This window comes from Linepithema humile, chromosome 1, assembly GCF_040581485.1.
Source record: "Linepithema humile isolate Giens D197 chromosome 1, Lhum_UNIL_v1.0, whole genome shotgun sequence".
Lineage (NCBI taxonomy): Eukaryota > Metazoa > Arthropoda > Insecta > Hymenoptera > Formicidae > Linepithema > Linepithema humile.
Genome location: NC_090128.1, coordinates 32,277,502 through 32,300,091, shown reverse-complemented (window position 1 = coordinate 32,300,091; position 22,590 = coordinate 32,277,502). Strand labels below are relative to the sequence as shown.

At 42.9% G+C, this 22,590-nt stretch overlaps 1 protein-coding gene and 1 long non-coding RNA gene across 2 annotated transcripts in view; one reads left to right on the top strand and one right to left on the bottom strand.

Annotated features, from left to right (window-relative positions):
- The window catches only part of LOC105678057 (Krueppel-like factor 6), a 28,988-nt gene extending 14,449 nt beyond the window's left edge, over nucleotides 1-14,539 (bottom strand). Inside the window, exons 1-4 of the mRNA XM_012377055.2 lie at nucleotides 14,337-14,539; nucleotides 13,881-14,126; nucleotides 13,154-13,365; nucleotides 12,167-12,393 (exon numbers count right to left, since the gene is read on the bottom strand). Coding sequence (XP_012232478.2) covers nucleotides 12,167-12,393; nucleotides 13,154-13,365; nucleotides 13,881-14,126; nucleotides 14,337-14,495 — 844 coding nt within the window. The 5' untranslated portion in view covers nucleotides 14,496-14,539. The remainder of the gene's footprint in view (nucleotides 1-12,166; nucleotides 12,394-13,153; nucleotides 13,366-13,880; nucleotides 14,127-14,336) is intronic.
- LOC136999427 (uncharacterized) overlaps nucleotides 1-22,590 on the top strand; it is a 220,981-nt gene that overhangs the window by 189,304 nt on the left and 9,087 nt on the right. The gene's annotated exons all lie outside the window — the stretch shown is intronic.

Below are 22,590 nucleotides of genomic sequence, written 5' to 3'. Positions count from 1 at the left end.
CCTCTCGTCACATCAATGTTGTAAAAATAAATTTTGAAAAATGTATTCTTGCAATAAAAAAAAAAAAAAAATAGAACATTGAACGCAGATTATTGCTTACGTTTTATTTGAACAATGTGTATTTCGTATTTAATTTTTTAATCGTTATATGCATTTTATTCAATCTGAAAAAGAATATACAAAAACTTTTCAAATGTAAATTATGTTAAATGATAATTAACTTTCGCATAATTTCGTGACGTCAAAAATACGTAATTTATATTGCATTAACATAATTGCAATAACAATTAATTTTTAATGCGAGTTGAGGCAAACAATACAGGGTACAATTACTTTCGATATTATTACAGCAGCTATTCCGTTAGGGCCGGCTTTTGTCGAGGTATATTCCCGTGCAGTGTTAAGCGTTAAGTCATTAATTTACGCTGGCATATAATAGATTTAGACGCGTTGTGATTTCAGCCGTTTGCACGCCACGTAATACATGAACGTTGCGAAACTAATGCGATTAGTTTATACTTCGTGCGAAACGCATAATATATTAGACATTGTTTGCCATGAATATTGCGCAAAATAACGCAGAGCTTCGATCGGCGAAGTACATCAGGAACCCAACGAAATGGAATATAATGCAATTATGATCAGCCCTTGAAGAGGTCGTTTCGTTCCATTTTGACAAGTGGATCTCGCATGCGATACAAGCGAAATCGTTATTGCGTAGAGAACAATGCACGCTCTGTGTAATCCGCGTTTTATTATCGCATAATGATCCACCCGTTGTCGGGCGGTGCTTTATCGTTACTGCGTAATAGAGCGATATTAAACAAGACGACGACTTAATTCCGTTAAAACGCTCTCGACGCATTCCTTTTCATCACATTTCCCCATTTTTTTCATCTGTCAGAGGGATATAAATGCGTCCGTGTACCCTTGGTCCTTAATAACTATTTACTCATGGTTTTGACAATTTATACTCCAATGATCATCGCCAAGATAAATGAAGTTTATTCGCTGTTTCTTCATTCATAAATATTTCATCACACGTGAAATTAATATGCAAATGCAAATTTGATTTAACCTTTGTTTTATACCACTTATTATTAACAGTTGAGGATTTGTTTTCAACAATCTTTGGGTGTACGAAAGTTTCAAAGGTACGACACTTGAATTGTTAGGCCGAGCACGTTACTTCTCCGCTCCCAATAAACATTATCTCGCCGAGAAAGGGTTGTCACGCAAAAATATCGGCTTTTACCTTTGCATGTAAACGAGTCGGAATACCGAATCGTCCTAAGGTTAAAAACGCTGCACGCTCGCGTGCTCGTGAATAACGAAGTTAGCGTCGTTGTCGCGCGCCTTATACGGTATGCCGGAGCGTCCTTTCCGGCGGAAGGGCGATTTTTCTATGTCCTCCCTCTGCCAAGGACGACGACGACGTTACACCGGCGGGGGTCCGGGCGGCGGGTCGGTATTGCGTCGATATGTCAGTCCGTCCTGGCAACGTGTGCTCGTCGTCTTTGCATTTTATTAAGTCCGCCGCCGGCGAGGATGTATAGGGTACCTTCCGTCATGTCGCCGAGGGATAGGACAACCGGAATTTATGGGCGAGGATTCCGCCTCCGAGTCCGCCTTTTACATCCGAGGACATTTTGCGCGAAAACGTTTCGGCGAATAGCGCGCGTCTAATACCGGAGGCCATCGCGAGCACCCGCGTGACGGATCGCTCGAGGGACGGCCGACTCGAGATTTTTCCTCGAGGGTCCTGGAAAACCCACCAAGTCGCGACAAGCGTTACTTTCCCGCAATGTTCATCATCGGTGACTTCGTTGAGAAATACACGCGAACATTCCGCTACTCGCAAGCGCTTCGTAAGAGATCGCCGACTGCCAATCGATAAATCGCAGAGACATCATTCCGAAGCCAGGTATTAGTGTATCGAATTTCGGTATCATAAAATAACTTACATTTCATCAATTGATTCTGAAGTATATAAATGTAGAGATGAACAGCGGATTACGACATGTTGCGTAATATCACGATTCCTTTTCAGAGTTTGGTATGAAACAAATTTGTTGCGTATGTGTACGCTTCAATGTGTTTTTGCTACAAAAATAGCAGAATTTAAATATTTACTATATTTTGGAATTATCATGGCAACATCCCGAGTCGAAATTTAGCACCTATATTGAACCTTAATCTTTTATTTTGAGGTAGGCATAAGAGAGTCAAAGTAGATGTTATGCATTGTATCGTATGTATATAATAGCACCTACTTTGGCGCTACAATATGTCCAAAATTTCCTTTTTTCCTGCTAAAGCTTCAAAGTAGGGTTTAGTTAAAACCCTCCGTTGACCCGCTTTAGACCCTGAAAATATATAGATTCCTTTTTGCCAGCACTACTTTTATGATATTATCAAGAAATTCTAATGATTGCAAATGTTCACAATAAAGAAAAATACTAACTATAATTTTGATTAACGATAATTTTTAATAGCATACAATTTAAAAATATCATTAATTAATACCATTTAGTTGAATTTTATTATCTTTTAAAAATTTGTAATTATTAGAAATTTCTTGATAATATCAAAATATAATATCAAAATTCAACTATTGAGTATTAATTTCTAATATTTTAAAAAATTCTATGTTATTAAAAATTATCATCAATTAAAATTATATAGTTAGTAATTTTTTTTATTATTGTGAAGATTTTTGCAATCATTAGAATTTGTTGATAATATCATAAAACTAGTGCTGAAAATCCATATACCTTTGTGATTATATTAAAAATATTAAATTAAGATATTAAATATAAAATAAGATACTAAAAACATTACATAATATTTATTGAATTAAATATTATTTATTAAGTATATGTAATACATATAGTTAAGAGTATATTATAAGGTATAGTTAACATGCGTTAAAACAAGTTCAGACAGAAATATTTATACAGAAAAAGGTCCAAATTAAGACTGAAATGTTTGATAATATTGTATCACTTAATAAAGCAATAATCAAAATACAACCACATTATGCATATTGCTCGTATAGTTTTTCATTCTTATTTGAATTTTAACGAGTACATCTAAAATAGTTAACATTTAATAAAAAAATTAATTTAAAAAAATTTTTTTGCGCTGAATCTTTTTTAGATATCATATCACTATTTTGAAGAAGGAAACAGAAAGGTATCAATATTAATAAAAGTTGGAAATGCAACAAATTAAATATTTTTCTTTATGATTAAATATTATAATAACTTTTATAGGTCGAATTTATCTAGTATATATATATATACTAGATAAAAGTTCGAGGTTTAATGGAGGAGTTCTCGCAGTAATACAATCTATTTTGTGAGGCTCTATAGGTTTAAAGTAGTATTTCAACATCAAATTATAGGAGATCAAGTTTTAAAAGAGGAGTTCTAGGTTCTAATTCCGTAAAAATAGGTTCATATAGGCTGTATGAGCATTAAAAGAGACGCTAAATTTCGACTCGGGATATCTCTCGCGTTTTACCGATTCGACGAGCAAACTTTGAACAAGTAAATTTTCCATTTTGAATTTTAGTTTTAAAGAAAAATACGTCGAAAACTTATCTTTTTAGAACGAGACGGCCGTCACCGCGAGTAAGAAAGAAAGAGGAACGTTTTCTTCGGAGAAATATCGTACGCTATAAAAGAGGAAATGCAAGGTATCTCTTTTACAAAAAGATTTTGCTTCATGCCCCCTGGGAAGAGAGATACGATTCTCTGGCACTGCCATAGTACTCGTACTTTACATTAGTCGCTTTTATGCATCTCGAATTTCGCGTGCAATCTGAGGAATTCGTTGTAGTGACGCGTATCAAATTACGAGACGTATTGCACCTGTCCCTTTTTCGCATACCGAATTTCGATGTACCACGCGGGGTTTTTTTTGCGACACAAGGCAAGGAGAGAAACCCCCTGCGTTGTCGGAATGAAAGAAAACGGTGGAAGTAAGAAAGAGAGGGATTTCCTTTCAAGAAATATCGTGCGCTATAAAAGGGAAGATACGCTTGTACCTTTATTCACAAAAAGATTTTCATTGCCCCCGTCGGCGAGGGAGATGAGATTTTCTGATAGCGCGGCGTTGCCTTGCATATTCAAAGATGTCTCCCGCGCGAATCCTTCGGTCTTTAATAGCGCGGAGCGCGGCATTTGCAAAAATCCGATCGAAACGTAATCGCGAGAGTGCCCGCTCAAACGGCGCAAACAAAGAAAATTCTGTAACGCCGATTTTTCAACAGCCATCGCTGGGAACAATGCCGGCCTGCTTTGAGAGCGCAAGGGATAACGGTCAATTTTTCACCGGGGGAGACGCGCAGTGGATTTCTCCGCGATTAGAGTGCCAAATTCTGGTTTACGTCCAAAAATACTTGGCAGAGAGAGATTTCTTGTTGCGAGCGCATTTAATATATCAGAGACCATCCTACAGAACCGCGCGTGATAGATCGTTCGAGGGACGGCCCGGCTAGACGTCCTCGTCGTAAGAAAGGGTCCTCCGCGAGGAACAGTGCAGTTATCCTCTGCCTACACTAGCGCGAGGGGGTGGCGTTTTATTTTTTTCGACATTCTGCTTTGGGGAGGTCGGTCCGGGATTCCTCTCTCGAGGATCGCGTGGGGTCCAAGAAAATTTTACAAAGCGCGATATCGCTTCATGCTCAGTTTTGAGCAGGCGGATTTTGCGACGTTCTTCTTGCCGGTACGAGATAGCGCGCCATAGAAATGATGAATGAGATATTTCTTCCGGAAGTATCGCACTGTGAAAATGGCTATACGATCGTTCACAGGAAACAAGTGACGCAAAAAAATGTTGAAACTTATATATCAAAGATCGATCGTTTATTCTTTATTTTTTTCATTATTTTAAACCATGCAAGATAATTTATGTATTAAATTGGTTTTCATATAATTTTTTGGTTTTTTTTTCTGAATTATGTAACAATAACTTTTGGATTACGTTATTGGCATCAATAATATAATAATAAAATAATAAACGATAAAAACTAACAAAAGAATGAAAGATATGAAAAGTATCGTCGGAGAAGTGTGACATAAAAGCTTTACATAAAAGTCGTGTGAGTTCTTCGGAGTCTCACCTTTCAAACTGCATCTCTATGATGCATGAATGGAAGATTTTCATCGCATGTCGCGAAACTGCCGGATGCGATTCGCATTTCGCGTGTTGTGAAGTGCGGTTTCGCTGTCAACCGAAGCGAGAACTTTGACGACGTTTCCAATTGTTTGCGGTACACAACCCCCGTCGCGGCAGACGGATCTAACTTTGGCGCGATCATGTGTTTCGAACAGTGCCCGAGGTGCGAATCGATGTGTACTATATATGCGCGCGTACTACATGATCGCTTCGGGGTAAACGCGTTACGCTATACGCTACGCTAACTTCAGCATAAATAATACGTAAGTAATGGAAATTATTGGGAAAATAATCTGCGCGATTTGTCAAACTTTGCGGTATAATTGAACGCGCTGTCTACATTGTCGATATCTTCGAAAGCAGCTTTCCCCAATTCCGCTAAGATATTCAATATTGTGTAAATTTGAACATAAGGTAAAAATCCTGGCATCTTGAACACTCCACATGTTTGCAATAAAAGAATTCCTATTCTTTTGTCGGTGCGGTGCGCGCGATTGAGATATTCGCCAGAAAGTTTCCGCAACTTGAATGAATTTCGCGAAATAAATTTTTCTGCAAAACCGTTCTACCGATATTGAGCTTTTCAAAGAATCGTGAAGCTTTTCAAAGAATCGCGGAGCGTTCTGCCGCTATTGGTACTCGGATTACACACAATAAGTAATCGATTAGCTTCCGGCATATAGCCCATAACGCCCCGCCGATCGCGATCTGCGGTGAAGTACAACCTGATATAAAATAAACGACTTCCCTCGCGCAATTAACCGTGCTAAATTTCCAAGGGGCGGAGTAAGGGGCTCGCGATTGCGAGCCGGTCGCGATTTCCCAAGCTACGAAAATCAATGGTCGCTGTGTATCGCGTCGGAGTACCGCGGCATGCTCGTAACGTCTAAGATTTAATGTCGACGGGACACAGAAAAGGGGGGGGGGAGGTGAAGGGGAGGGGCAGAGGCAGATCGCTCGCAGCCACAGGCGCCTGCGGTCTCTCGCAAGGGGAAGCTCGGGAGATGCAGCTGAGACTTTGAGCTTGCGGTTTAAACGTAAGAGGAGACGTGTTCAATCGCGCAGATGCACTTGGCTCGCGGGAGTACGACGACGGGAATGGCGACGACAACGATAACGACACGACGACGACGACGACGACGACGACGACGACGACGACGACGACGACGACGACGACGACGACGACGACGACGACGACGACGACGACGACGACGACGACGACGACGACGACGACGACGACGACGACGACGACGACGACGACGACGACGACGACGACGACGACGACGACGACGACGACGACGAAGAAGAAGGCGGGCGGCCGCCGAGTTCAGTTTCTCGAGCCATTATTTACGAATCGCATTACCGCGATGCACACCGCGATCCCAGAAACTTTTAGTAATGGAGTACGGGCCGACGGCGTCCCGCGAAAACGCTCGTCTTGCCAAATCAATGTACCGACAAATTTCGGATTATCGTTGCGACGCGTGGCACCGGCCTCGGTGTGTCTGCGGCGAAAAATAACAGGCTCGTTTATATACGAGATGCACCGTCAACGCGTAGATCATGCAGCGAAGAAGGTATCGTCCGATATAGCCGTATAAACAGGTCAAATGAAGTCAATGCGTGCATTACACCCATCAATAACTGCTTCGAAATTACTTTTATTTAGATTTATGCAAACGAGAAGATTTGCACGCATCAATAATCAGATACACGTTTCATTGCTTTTATGCGGGAAGCAATGGTGTTTTTATTGCTTTTATAAATAAAGTAATAGCTTTTATAAGTGGGGCACTTGTGACTAAGATAAATATACTTTAATGGCTGGTTTATGCTTCGATCTTAATCTTAATCTTAGTCTTAGTCTTAACTTAATCTTAAGGACTCGTTTATGCTTCCCTGGAAATTCGGACTACGCATGTGCAAATGTAACAAAACCTAACCATTAATTTATTTTTATAATTTGGATTTTTTTTATTCCAAACAACATCGAATTGTTGGACACATTCAATTAAATCAGCATCACTCATTTTTGTATTTTACAAGAATCGAAAACCATTATTTCGCGCGATTTCGTGCTGCGTCGGACGTCAGACTTACCTCATTGGCCCGGCCTTAGGACATTAGGGACTAAAGTTAAAAGATGGGATCTTTCCAAGATTAAGATTAAGACTAAGATTAAGACTAGGGAAGTATAAACGCCCTTATGGCATTCTACGTTATCAACTCTTAAGATTAAGATTAAGACCGAAGCATAAACCGGCCATAAGTATCTGAAATATTGATAAAATACAAACGAGACAAGGAAGCGATAGCGATACAAAATTGATTGTGGAAGAAATTAATACATTTCCCGCGGAGACTCAAGGAAGTCGTTCCTCCATTTTGCAAATTTATTTCTTGCTTCATCGCAATGTTTCAGCGGGGTGATTGCGTTGCTCGCTTTCTTTCGCGCTTCGGACCATTCACCGGGTATAAATCACGAATATCCGTTTGCGCGGAAATGCGCAGAATTTATGGTTAATTCGATTATACCGCCCTCCCGGGGGCGCGAGATACCCCCGGAGCCCTATTGTTCGCAGATACACCGAACGCGTCTAAGGAAATGCAGAAGTAATGTATATAAGCAGACTGTTTTCGACAGCGAGCGCGCGGATTCATCGTCGCGAGCTACGTTGATAAATAAGTTCGCGGAGCCGCGCCGCCGCTCGTACCATTCTTCGTTTGATTTAAGATCGTGGAAAGTTGTACATTTCTAAAGCGCTCTCATGCTAAATTATTATACTTTGGCTGACCTACTTCGATACCCGTACGTAACCTCGCTTCTCCTTTTCTCGACCGCAACTGCCTCCCGCATTCCCCGATTCGTTAAAACAAGCTTCCGATCGCACAAAAATATATACATATACGCGTGTAACATCGTGCATGTACAAATATATACAATGCGTATCATCATTTTCGAATCATTTATATGCCCATTTAAACTGCTTTCCATTAAAATTTATTTTGTTAATATTTGACAAAAGTACAAGTGTTTTGTTTATCGATAAATATAGTGTGTTTAAACACTCCACATTGATTAGCAAAAACTTTTCCGATAGAAATATTTTTCCACTTTTGTGAAATGAAGAATGCTAATGTTTCATTTCCCGTAGTCACACGCGATCGTGGTTATCGAGTGAACATAAAGAAGGTATAAAACCGCTCTTTGTTAAGTTTCTCCATACATGTTGACGATCCACTTTCCGGAACGAAGTGAAGGACTGTTAAGTATCTCGGTCGAAGCGATCGGACTCTCGCATCGTCCGAAGGATCAAAGTCCTGTCCGCGGCGCGCGACGCGAGAACAATGACGTTCGGAATGGAATTCCAGAACGGAAAGTCCCTGTAATTGGAAATCTCTCTCTTCCTACCCTCTTCCATCCCTCTTTTCTCTCGCCGTTATACACAGCCAATGTGAGGCTGCAGGAACGGCGATCGATAGTTCCTTGACACCCGTGGGAAAATCGGATGCGAGAGAGAGCCCTGCGAGACTCCCGCAGCGAGAAAGGACCCGGCTCGGACAGGAATCTAATACGCGAGAAGGATAAGCACGATGAAAAAGAAGAATTAGTCTGGTTTTATTCCCGGTGAAGACACCGCAGAGACACGACAAAGAGTTTATCCGCGAACTTTTCTTCCGCTATTATCATTCTCATACCCCCTTTCTCTTTCTCTCTCTCTCCTCCCCCCCGGTTTTACCTTTACGATTTATAATTAACGTAATTACGGAGTTTTTTTCTCATCACGCATTACACAAATTCCACGTAAATCTGCCTGCGCTGTGAGTGACGGTGAAAAATCGCGGCCGTCCGCGAAAAGCATTCGCGAACGTTGCGCTCTGCTCGAATTAGCCTCTTTGCAGAAAACCGAAATCCGTTAAACGTTTTAATTAACTCGTGGATTTGGAACGATGCGATTTACACCGGTCGGTGAGAAGCCGCGTTTTGCGTCGCCGGCCGCGGCAAAAATACAAAATTATGACGGAATGCTGGGCTTGTGAAATATTTTACCGATTTTTTTCAGAACTAAAGTCCATTGTTCTAAATAAGCTTCGCATCCCCCAAAAAGACATCAAGATTTAATGAATTGATAGACTCATTAGAAATTTTACCACAAACGAGCATACTGTTCAGTAACATTTGATCGATTCGTTGGAACAGAATTAGCAACCGTAGACTACGACTCTAATTGTTAAACTGTCTAATCGAATCGCGGAGTCGGCGCCTAAATCCGTCGTCCTCGAGAATAACATGATTCGCCTGACATAGACGGATCATGTTATTCTCTCTTCATGTCGTCTCTCCTCGTCGTCTTCAAGATCAGACTAAGCAGAGGTAGTGATTTCTTCCGGTCCTACGTAATATCTACATATCGGAAGGTCTTCCTGACGAGAAACTTTGCCGATGGAATTCGTAACGAACCTTCACGTCGTTGCCGTCGTCGTCTTCGTCGACTTCGCGATCGACGACTTACTTCGTTTCGTGTCCCGCTACCGCGAGGTCCTGTCCGCAGGGTAATTAGATTCTGTCGAGTGAGATCAAAGTCTACCGCCATTTCCATCCCTGCGGAAAGCTCCGAAGTTTCTCGGCGCGGTCGTTTTTTTCCTGACGGCAAACTCTCAGAGAGCAGGAACTTTTTCGACGAGATCGCGACGGAAATCTCCTCATGCGGCGGGCGGATATAATCAATAAGTACGGAAAATAGTTGCACGATTGTTTCTGTCATAATGTTTTACGAGATGCGCGAGATCGGGAAACTTGCATATTTTTCCAGTTTTGTACTCCTTTTTTCCATACATCTTCCGTTTCTTAGATAAAAACAATATTGAATAATTATGCATCGTCAAGTCTATTAAAATTGCTGTTCGATGAAAATTAATACTAGTAGTCACATTTGTCTCCATAGAATCGAGAAATATTCTTTAGAAAAATAACGAAACTTTAACGATTATAGTTTATCTCTCCCTCTATAATAGTCTTAATTGCGGATAAGAACAGCGTTTTTGCTCATTCTGTGAACACAGTGAATAAATACGAGAAAAGGCAAAAATCTGAAGAAAACGTGGAAACCGAGAAACATCTCACAAGAGGCAAATACGTTCGATATTGGCGTTTGATACTATAAAATACGTCGAGACGGAGGAGAAAGGAGCCGGGTGAACCGATATCCGAGAGCTCGATGCGCTTTTACACCTTTTTCAAGTGTCTCGAGATAAACGTTGTACGGCGGTGCCGTCGTACATGTCGCGGTCGTCCGTCGTCTGGCGCAGCCGTTTCGCCGACAGGGGGATTCTTGTGTCAGGACGAATTCATAACAGAGTCATAATTGCGGGACGGGTCCCGCAGTATGCATAATCCCGTAGTTAGCAGTTCTGCTTAACGATCCGCGAGAAGCAATCCCGACGTACCTGCCACGGCGCAGGATGGAGGCATCCCGGCCAACCCGTCCCTTATTACCTCCCTCGTCTCGCTCATTCCCTCGCCATCTCCGTAGCGCGGAGACCGTACCTAAACTACACACACACACATACACGTGCGAGAAAACACGTACGTAGGACGCGCGAGGACGCACGTACCGTAGGGTATCGTACGTACGACTGGCGAAACCGTAGAGGGCCTGAGTGTGACGCGACAAAAACCGTGGATAAAGAGCGAAGAGCAAAGAACGAGGGGAGGGGAGGGAGATGGGAACGAGTTGTGCATTCGCGTTGGAAGGAGAGAGAGAGAGAGAGAGAGAGAGAGAGAGAGAGAGAGAGAGAGAGAGAGAGAGAGAGAGAGAGAGAGGGCGAAAGAGACGAAGCGAACAGGAGAGTTCGTTAATTACAGTCTCTCTGCCTGCCACCGCTCACCGCAGGCGACCGCGAAAAGGATCGAGGAGGGGGGGAGAAGGGCGCTAGGACCCACGGTAATATCGCGTTCGGACAGAAACTGTGCACTGTCAACGTGGATCACGGAAGTTGCAAGAAAGAAGCGGACATTGCCGCTCTTTACGGTGCAGGAAAACTTTACTTGTTTCGTCGAAATAGAAGAGTTTTAACGACCGACCGAGAATGACTTTTCTTGTCTCATAAATTAGTAAAGATATCGAGTGTCTGATGCAACGCGATATCACAAAACGTAAACAAATTTAGTGAAATATAATTGTACGAACAGAATATTTTTAAAAAAATTTTGAAATCATAATTTTTATAACTCGTTCGATGCGTAAATTAAAAATCTGTTGAAGTTCTACAATATTTTAATCGGTGAGAAATTTGGAACAATACAAAAGCATTAAATCGGTCGGAAAGATAAATAGAAGTATAAATGATCGAATTCAAATGAAACAAGTTAATGAGTTCAATTTGCACATCGTATGTTACATGCGCATTTCGTTTTTTGAAAGAGTTTATCTATACAAAGGGCAGAAAAATGGTAGCAGACGACAATAGTCAATTAGAGCAACGCGCGCGATGTCGGGCGGATGTTTTGATTTCATCGGAGATAAATGCGTCAGAGTGTGCGCGAATGAGCGCCACATTTGTCAGCTTCGTTTCATCAGCGGAGATACCATCTCGCGAACGCGACGACGCGAATAACGAAGCGCCTCTAATTCGGCGCCCGTAATTAATTATACACCGTTGTTCCCCGTAGCGCGTGTGCCGAGCGGCGGTTCGAAAAATTTGTCATAACTCGCGCTGACACGTCCGTGAAACGCTTCCCGTCCGCGTATTCATTATTGCAACACGTGTAACGCGTCGTAATCATAGTTCGACTCAACCACTCCTGCGATTATTTCGGTTCACGTGGTTTGTCGCAACTGACTGTTGGATTACTTCCGCACCAGTGGCGGGTCTCGACCGACTAATTTATCGACAGATCCAATCCACGTCGGCGTCAGATCAGCTACTATCGTTGCTGCTACTACTACTATCACGACTGACATTACATCAATTCACTCACCCGTGTGCGTCCTTTGATGGGCTTTGAGATGCGAGCTCTTGGTGTACACCTTCTTGCATCCGGGGAATTGGCATTTGTGTATTCTGCGCTTCGTGTCGGGCGGACTGTGCTCGTTGCTCCTCGCGTGGTGCCTGTTGGCCACGGTGTTCCCGGCCGCAGGTGCGCCCGCGTGTGCGTGTTGCGTGCTGGCGACCGCGGGGAAGCCGTTCGCCGTGACGGAGATCAGTCTGCAAAAACGCGATTTTCTTCCTCTCATTGGCCGCATTAGCCTCGTTATAATTAGTCGGTTGCGCGCCGTCGAAGCGCGACGGACACGCCGGGCACCGTTTCATCCGTGAAACGGGCCGCGTGTGTGTGTCACGGTTCACCGTCCCGACAAGTTTTTCACGCGCGCAAGACAGCTAGGTGGTGTGATCGCATGAATGGCGAGCGATCGGCGCACGTTTCGCGCTTTGAAAGAAATAGCGAGCGAATCGTGAAGAGCGCAATTCCGGTGACGGGTTAATGATAGATCGCGAGAGCGAATTGTTTTAGGTTTCTTGCACGAAGCAGCGGGGAGTTTACGACGAGTTCAGAAGCTACATCCCGACAATGTCGACTTTTTTTAACAAGCCCGTGTCTTTATTTTTTTTCGCGAATTCCGTAGAAAATTGCCGGGAACGAATTGGATGAGATAAACCGAGCCGGAAAGTACGGCCACTTTGTGTCGGAGAACTCCAGTTACCGTTAATCAAGATAATTTCCGAGCGAGACGGCACATCCGTCTTTCGTAGGGCAAGTATCGCGTTAGCCATTGCCTCTTTCAATTCCAAAGGCAATTAAGTCTTCATCAGACAAGAATAGCAGTAACGAGAGAACGTCAAAGAGGAATCGCTGACCCGTAAGAAGCGGACCGCTTCTTCCGCTGATCTTCATCGCGCATCAACGCGTGGCGTACGCGTGATCGTTCGCTCGGCAAATAGGTACGCGAAATTTTACGACACTCACCTTGCGACACCTTGCACATTGCCAGTGGTAACCCTGACAATGGCGCTCCTGCCGCCTGTGCCGTGAAGGTTGAGGTTGTGCACGTCGAGCGTTGAACTCCCGCTCGACGAGTGACTGGAGTTGGAATGACCTTGACCCGACCCAGGACTCGACGGTGGCGTAAGAATTTGACCTTCGCTTTCGCACCCACTATCTTCTTCCTCCTCGATCTCCTGCAGCGGCAAAATCGCACGCATTATGTAACGATAACGGGATCGATGCGCGGTCCGTGGCTGGAAATCGTATTGAACCTTGATGGATCGCAACGCAAACAAATAAACCGCGGCGAGAGTCGAGTGAAGTGATCTCGCGAGCTCGTATATACAGCTTCGTTGTGCCAATGCAACACCACGCGTTATATTGAATCATCAATAAAAATTCGCCATTTTGAAATGCTTGAAAGTTTTGGTTTTTGTAAAAAAAATTAATATTGATTTAACTTCAAATAATATAATTTAAATAAATCGATACAGCAATAATTTTCTGGAATAATCAAATTAAATAATTTTTAAATTGAAAGACTCCGCTAGATTTATCGAATATTTCATTAAATAAAACAAAAATATGTCTCTATTTTGAATAAATATTTATTCACGATAATTCACTTTCTGATTGGACGAAAATTTTTAAAGCTACCGTTAGTTGTAAAGGAAATATAAGTCAAAATCGGCAAGAATGTGCAACTTACTTCATGTTCCTCATCCTCTTCAAGATCCTCGCTTGGTTCCTTTTTGAGAATGAGTGCCGTGCAGGAAAGGGATGGTGAGCTGTCCCAAGACAGCGCCGAACACGCCGAACTTGCCGAGGACATCGACAAGGTATCGAGGTGACGGTCGAGGAGATCCCTATCGCGACCATTATCATTATGATCGCCGGGACTGAATTTGATGTCGTCCAAACAAAGGGGATCCCTCTCGTCTGACGACGTCGTCACCTAATTTGCAAAGGAAAAACAGTCTTGGCTTCTTAACACGCTCGTAAGATTGAAAAATGAATTGTGTTGAGATGTATAGAAAGAGAGAATAAAAAAAAAATATATATAGAGCGACGATATAAAAATGACGTTTAAGTTTGAACGAAAAGATTTGAAGATAATTTGTTGATAGCAAGATTAATTATCTGTAAACAATGCCTAGTTACATACCTCCATTTTGATTGGGGCGTCGAATTGTGCGCTCGTTCCGGTGGACGTTGTCCACGTGATCGATGGCGCCCTGAAGAGGTTCCAGGGCGCTGTGTCCAGTTCTGTGGGGAGTTTTTTGTACGATTGCAGCTTCGGCTCGTCCTTCAGGTACCTCTCCATCTCGTAGCATGTCTGAAAGAAGAGACAAGAGGGCTTGTTAGGAGTCTGAAGCGACTTAAATATCTCGCCGGCACTCACGATGAAGCGACGATAATAGGCGCTACTGTGGTTTAAATTTGACGGCCGCGAAAGAAGAAAATAGATCGGATGATATATATCGCTTCAACAGATAATGAGACAATTTTTTCAAATTTCCGCGTAGAACACTTTGCACTACGTAAATTTGCAGAAATTTTACAGAGTCATAAAAATATCGTTACAGATTTTTTTCTAGGATGATGTAATCTGACAAGTTTATATAAATCGCTGAAACGTTGAAATTTTCACACAATGCCGTTTTATCGAAATGTTACACCCAAAAATAATAAACGTGGAAAAGCCGCGGGCGAGTTACAAACTGTGCAATACAGAATCAAAACACGAAACATTCTTGTAATATCTCTGACCTGCTCGCAAAGCAACAAGCACCCGCGGCGATCGCGGGTCCGCAGATGCTGCGGGAATTATCTATAGAAGCCAAGCATCTCATATGTGGAAAGTGCATTGCCGTCAACGCAACTACTCGCGAGTTTGCAAAGTTGACGCTCTCCCGTAGGCTGTGCCAGTTTGGTACAGTTCCTTGGAGAGAGAGTACAAAGTTATGCTACTCACTGTGAGGAATTATGCACCAACTATACCCCCACAAATGAGATTATAGCACCCCATTCTGGCTAAGTCTTCTCCGGGTCCCCCGGCTTGTCGGTCTTTCCTTTGAACGCGCGGCGAATAATCGTCAAATAATGACTGCGCCAAATTTCGATTATGAGAAGTGTCATGTGCGCAAGTTTTAAGCACTCTAGTAACGCGTAATGCGAAATAATCTGCCTCTACAAGAATTCTATTTGTGTAAAAATCGATAAAGACCGTCTCTCTCTCTCTCTCCGCTTCAATATTGCAATATTGTTTCACATTGTTTTTATTTAATTTAATGAAATTTTTCATAATTATTTATTACACTCAAAGAAGGGAAAAAATACAACTATTACACAAAAACAGAAAATATTGAAAAATATCTTATGTTTAATATATAAAAATTTTTATTTTTATATTTTTTTATCTTTTTTAATAATATGTAAATAATTTCAATTTTTTATTTTTCAACTTTTTCCTGTAGTTTTTTCAATATCCAGTATACTATTTGTGCAGTTAATAATATCTATTTATTTCTGCGATTCGCTTCGTAATGTATTATTTTTCTGTTATTATTGCTGTTTATCTCGACACTGCGGTATCGCTATCGAGATCTGTTTTTTAGCAAGTTTCCGCGATCATCGGAAATGATACTAATTATTGGAAATGGTGCGATATTCTGCGAAAGTGAATTATGCCGGCGTCGAACAGCCATATTATTCTTCTTTCCGCCTGCGAGCTACAGATGATAGCTACAGATGATAGCTGACGCAAGCATTCTTTGTGCAATTCGGTATCTTCCTTCGGGCATTGTCTGCCAATTTATTATTCGCCCTAACGGTTACCATCACGAGCGACGTTTTGTCTGCTGCCGTTACAAATAAAGCTATTCGCCTTCTATAAAGCTACTTTAAGAACTTTTGTTATATGCCGACACTGATAGCGATATAATATAGTGTATTGAGAAATATGTTCCTAATGTCATAATATTCATGTTTCAATAAACAATCACTTTATAGCAATTATTCAAATTACGGTATACAATCATTCCTTTTTTAAGAATCGAATATTAACAATAAAGCGTTTACAGTCTGTAAAAGTAAAAGTGGCAATTTAAAATAATGCCCTAAGGAAACCACCGTTTGTACCAAACGAATCAAGTTTTAAGAGCGCAGTCATAAAATTAAAAGCGACGGCTCGGTCATCTTTAATATCGTCATTTAGGGAAAAAGTACGTTTAAAATCAAACAACGAGGAAGAAGTCAAGTCTATTTTCCCGTCTGACAAAAATTCTTCGGCAACTGAAAAAAATGGCTCCGCCGAAGTTCGAGGGCTGCATCTAATGCCGGCGGTCCCTTCTGCGAGAAAAATAATCGCCGCCGGGCTCTTTCATTATTCACGATTAAAGTTCGTCCAGGGGCACCGTGGGTACGACTAACGGCGTTAATATAACTTGGAAAGGAATTTTATCACTCGCTTAGGGACCGTTTCTCCGGGGCTTGCTCCGGCATCAACTGAACTTTACTAATCCTGACCTCCGAAGCGCAGCTTCTATGTAGACGCGGGCGATCTATCCCGTCAAGCTAATCTATCCGAAAATTTTCGAAAGAGAAAAGCAACGTTAGTCGTTGCAAGTAAAACGATATTAACGCGATATTAAAGCCGCACGATATTCGATTAACTTCGCAAAGAGCATGAATATTTAATATTTCAGCAATTAAAAATAAGATAATTTGAAAATATTAATATAACGCGAGCGAGGGAATAAAACAAAGAGAAAATAATTGATAAAAAAAATACATAATTTCGTTAACGTCTCGTTACGTCGCTGTCGATAACCTGTCGCTGCTAATTTTGAACGATTTTACAGCACGAAAATTTGTATTGCGAATGCATTTACGAGACTACCGTACGGCTCGCGTTTTGGGGAAAGTAGAGGGAGGGTGAATTTTCGGTAGTTTCCAGATTATTCCAGGGAAGGTAAATTGGTTGGCGGAAGATATTTTGATTTCCTTTTGTTTCCCCGCGCTGTGTAACTGCGGCCTCTCGCTACCGTTACGCTGCGCGAAGGAATTGCTGGGAAAAATACCGCGAGCTTTCCGGTTAAGCGTATAGTCGCGGCTTTACGACTTCGCGGAGTCGAGCCAAAGCGTCCTTTCACCGTTTGCTTCCGCGTTAAATTCAAAATTGCGTAATAATTTACAATTTCACAACGGGATCTGCCTGTCCGTCGCGGTCAATCGCAGCGGGCGTATTAACGTTTTCCGTTGAACCGCGCCGTAAGCATCTGAATTGCGAAATTTCCCATTGCTCTTTTTCGCGATGAGATCAAAAGTCATTCGCTCATTCGTACAAATGAATTTATAGAATCGTCCGCCACGCTCCTCGTCACGCCGTGGAATTTTGCCAGCGAATTTATACGGTTTAAGAGCTTGTTCTTTTATTTCGCGACTGTCTCCGACACGAGATCACCCCGTTGCTCCATCTTGTCATACACACAAGCACGTTTTCCATTAATATAATTTAATTATTCGACGCTGCGACAGCCGAGCGTATATGTGTGTTGTTTGATATCGAGAAGCAAGTGTAGATGATCCCAAAGTTATGTCACCAATTTCTTCGGGCGAGACCAGATAATATTTCTCCCGCGGGACCTAAGCAAACACTCCAGGGAGTGCGAATTTTTTTACGATGTTTACTTTCTTTTAGCTGACGAAGGGATCGCTGGGAGGGCAATAAAAAAATTCCGCGGATCGATAGGCCGAACGCTCGATGAAAAAGGACGGTGAGAGGAGACCGTCCCGCCATTATGTTCTTATAGGTAAACCAGTGAGCCATTCGCAGCGGATTTATGAGGTTCCAGCAATTCCACTGCACCGCGGCATCCGTGGAAAACATTCTCACTTTTCGAACATCAAGCATCATGCCAGATATTAAAGCGCGATTATTCAGATATTTTAAGCGCGATTCGCAGAATTTGCAATCTTATATGCATTATCTCAGAGCTCTAACAAATATCCAAGTCATAAATATCGCCGTATAAAAAGATAATGTTTGCTTTGTTTAAATTTATTAAAGTTTAATCATTTAAAATAATTACATCTCGCGTATTACAATTATATGCATATTAAAAACGATATAATTATAATACAAATTATACAATTCTCATCGAAATAGCCGTTAATAGAAGTCCGGTTGTAGCATAAATATATTTATTATTATGCTAGTAATTTAAACTCGATGGAAAATATTAAATTTCATACTACGCTCAAACGTTAAAGAGTGATATTGAAAGAAAATGTTGGTGCGCGAAACTGCTATGGCTTCGCTGGAAACACAATTCGATTTTCTGACGACCTACGTACAATTACGTTTCATTCGGTATCGCTTAATGTTGTGATATCAAAGAACATTTGTGGATTTTTACTTGCCGCGGAACCGCCGGAACTCTCTGGATTCGACCAACGAGGTCGTATCTGGAAGAGAGAACATCTTCGTCGGACGAGCGTGGAAACAGTTCGGAGATAATGGTCACTCCCTACGACCGATAAGACTGTTCTTAATGATAACGGCGTCATTTCGGAATTCGCATGGGATAGAACTCGATTCGTCGGTGGACTATCGCATCGGACAAACAGAAAGAAGGAAAGAAAGGGGGGGGGGGAAAGAGAGAAAGGAAAATCGACTAGATTATTGTCATCCCATTGAGTGGAGGGAGAAATCTGAAGAGAACTGAACGGACAAAGAGGACATTGAGAGCCTTCATCCTAGATTCTCAAAATCTCTTATCGTGGGCCGCTCGTAGATTCCCAAAAAAGCCGGACTCTTCTCTCCAGAATCCACCCCCTCCCCCAAATGTAGTTTACGTAAACTTAAATCCAGCGTTATTCACTTCGTGGAGACGCTTCGACGGTAACGAGGCCCGGGACCCGCTGGAGCTGGCGGTAACAGTAAAATAAAGCGTTCTCGAGAAGCCGTGCGTTTGAAGCGGCCAAAGACTCGAGAACGCAGCTGGCGAAGGAGTTGGCGGTAGAAAATATTATGAGAGGAGAGAAGAGTGACGGGCGGAAAAGAGGAACCCTCTCTCTCTCGAGGAGGAGGAGGATTATCTTCCGTCCGTCGGTGGAATTTCGCGCGGCGGACTCACCTTTTCCTTCCCTCCCCCTCGCGCGTTTTTCAGTCCGCGCCACGCGCACCATCGCCGCGGACGTGAAGTTTCGCAGTAATTCCACGGGATCTGTCATTAACAGAGTCTGCGCGGTTCGCTCGAGAGCGAATGAATGATAACCGGAGTTCTCTCGCGGCCGCTACTCGTTCGAGCTCGCGCGCACATGAGCGAGCGACCGTCGATGCATTTCAGCCCTCCCGCCAGGAAGGCCACCACCGGTGGCGGTCTGCCAGGTCGTTAAAGAGATCCCTGCGACTTTAAGGGCGCCGTAAACCCGCGAATTTATCTCGTCTTTTCCTCCTACTTTTCCATCCTCCGCGCGCGTCTCTCTCTCTCTCTCTCTCTCTTTCTCTCCTGCTCTGGTTTCAGCCTCCCTCGCCTCGTCCTCGTCGAGTGGCGAAATTTGGAAAGAAGCGCGCGGTCGCTCGCTTCCGTCCCTACTCTATCCTTCCTTTAATCGACCTCCACCGCTTTCACCCTCCATCTTTTTCGAGTGGTAGTGGAAAGAAGGGGGCGGCGATCAGGTGCTTTCTATGGATATCGAGGCGGGCTCTTGGCCCCGCGGACTGATTAAATGGAGTGTACCGTATCTTAATCTCATGCCGTACGCGCGCTCTCGTCCTGCGTCGGAGATACGAAAGCTCGGGAGCGACGGCGCGCCGGGACCAGCGCAAGGATTTACGATCCCGGCCCTTCAGGCGTTTGAATTGCTATCTCGATTTTGTGGAGCCGAGAAAAGTATCGAATGGCGGGACACAGTGCCAGCTTTTATATCGCGGATCGTTGTCCCCCGTTCTATCAGCGCTCTAGACCGAAATGTGTATTGTTTCACGTAACATTTGCAAGACATTTTGCTGAGGAAGTACCGAGAAACACGATAATAATCTCTTATCGCGTATACTTTATCCACGGAGAAACAAATTGTATCCATAGTAGAACTATGTCAACATGAAGTATTTACGCAAAACCTGGCTTACTCAATAACGCTAAAAGATATAAAGTTTACTTGCAATTAATGCACTTTATATTGGATATTTTTTTAAAGAATTTTTCATTAGTTTCAATTTTGATTTAAGTGATTATCTTTTTATAAAAATATAAAGCATCTGTTAAATGAAGATTATTAGTCGAGAGTAATAAATCTATTAATCTGCTAAATTATACAATGTTATTGCAATGTTCAGTGTATTAATCTTGTTACATAAAATTTTTGCAAAATTTCATCAATTTAAAGAAACACTTACAAAATATTAATTCACGTGTGACAAGCCGATTTATACAGATTTCTTTTCTGTGTCCAAATTTTTCTCGATTTCCCGTAAATATTCATAAATTATTGATAAATTCTGTAAATTTTGAATCTTGATATATCTCTAGAATGTTAGTGATGAAATCTACCTCGGGCGAGATATCGATCGATGAACAGCGTCTGGCCGGGATCCACCGAGGAAATCCCGACGAGGCGACATTCAAGGGAATGGCATTTAGAACGCGAGATCGCGGAGGAATACCATCCGGGCTGATCGTGTTTCGAGGCTTATGGTTTTCCTCCGCCATGCCGGTTGTCCACTCGAAAACGCAACTTGGAACGCCGTTATAGCGAAGACGATATCCCGGGGTCAGGGTTAACGACGCTAACAAGCCACGGCTGAGTGACTTACGACTAATTCAGCATCTCTCCTTTCTCCCCTCTCCACCCTCGTGTCTCGTGATGATTGTCGGACAGATGGATAAGGAAAGAGAAAGAGAAGGAAAAAGAAAGAGAGAGAGAGAGAGAGAGAGAAAAAGAGTGAAATGGAGACCGGCAGAAAGAGCGAGCAGCTCTCTTGTCCGACCAATAGAACGCAATGCGGGCTGGCTAGGCTCGTTAAAGGTGCAGTCGTACAAACGGCAAGACGCCTGCAATTGTTTGTTATTGTTGTGACGTCACCTCGTTAAGAGCGCCCTCGTACTTCTAAGCTTGTTAACCAGTAATTTGTTACAGCCGCAGTCTGCGGTAAGGAAATAAGGGAGAAGGAGCGGAAGTGTGCGCACCCCAACTAGCAAATGATTTCCGAGTGTGCATTGCAATTCTTCTTAAAGAAGATATGCGAATTGATCGTGCGATTTTGACAATATCGCGCAAGACTACAAAAAATATACATGACTCGTGGTTAATAGCAATAAATATCTATTAACAATTTAAACAATTGGAGATAAACTCGAGACAACAAGTAAGGACATCGTGGAATAGAAAATAAGATAATTGGCTTACACAATACGGAACAATGGTAAATCAGTTTGCAGAAGTAGGCAGCACAGCTCGCTTGAGCGGTAGGAAATTTGTCTACAGGGCTCGTTCCATTACAACATTGGGTGTAATAGCAGCTAAGCAAACAGCCGATTTTTATTAGTCTCCGCAGTTCCTTTGTGAGAGGAGAGAGGCTTATCGTCGAGGAGGAATCCTCTTGCGCTGCGCGCGCTCGCCTCCTCATTGGCCCTTCGTCCTTTCCTCCGTTCCTCGGCCTTCAAAGCCAGCCAGCCAGCCAGCCAGCCAGCCAACCAGCCAACCAGCCAGCCAGCCAGCCAGCCAGCCAGCCAGCGGCAACCCTCGACGAAGATTCGGAACACGAGAGGGATCACTGCCAAGGATCATAGGGTTCAAATTCCTGGAAGAACCGCAAACTAACTGGCGTACAGTCGATACCAAAAAGGTATTCGGCCTCGAGCCAGCGCGCGCGGGGCATCATACGCGGTCCTGCCGAAACACATATACAGAGGCATCATCGATCGAGACGCACGTTGCGTAACCATTTTGGTCTCATACCACCACCGAGATGATTCTCCTGAAGACGTCGTTACCGCCGTAGGTCGCAATCTTCTCCGCTTTCGAGCAAATCGAGCAAAAACTCGCCCTCGACGTCGACGCCGTCGTTCCTCGGGATCGCTCGCATTCCTCGAGATTTCTTCGTGGTAGCCCATCTCTCCCCGTTCGTTCCACCGCGCGAGCCATTTTCCGCACTTTTTTTTCTCCACCCCGGACCGTTTCCTCGCTCCTATTTAATCGTTACGACGTTTCCGTGAACGCGCACGTGTCTGCAAGCATCACTAATTTCACAGCAATGTTGTCAAATATAACGAATGGCAGTTTAATCAATCGTTAAAAAGAATTATTGTGGCGTAGTATACATAAATGTATTTTTAGTTCTTCAATTTTGATTCTGTATAAAAAAAATATATAGCCATTTATAATAGAATAAATCGTATTGAAAGAAATGT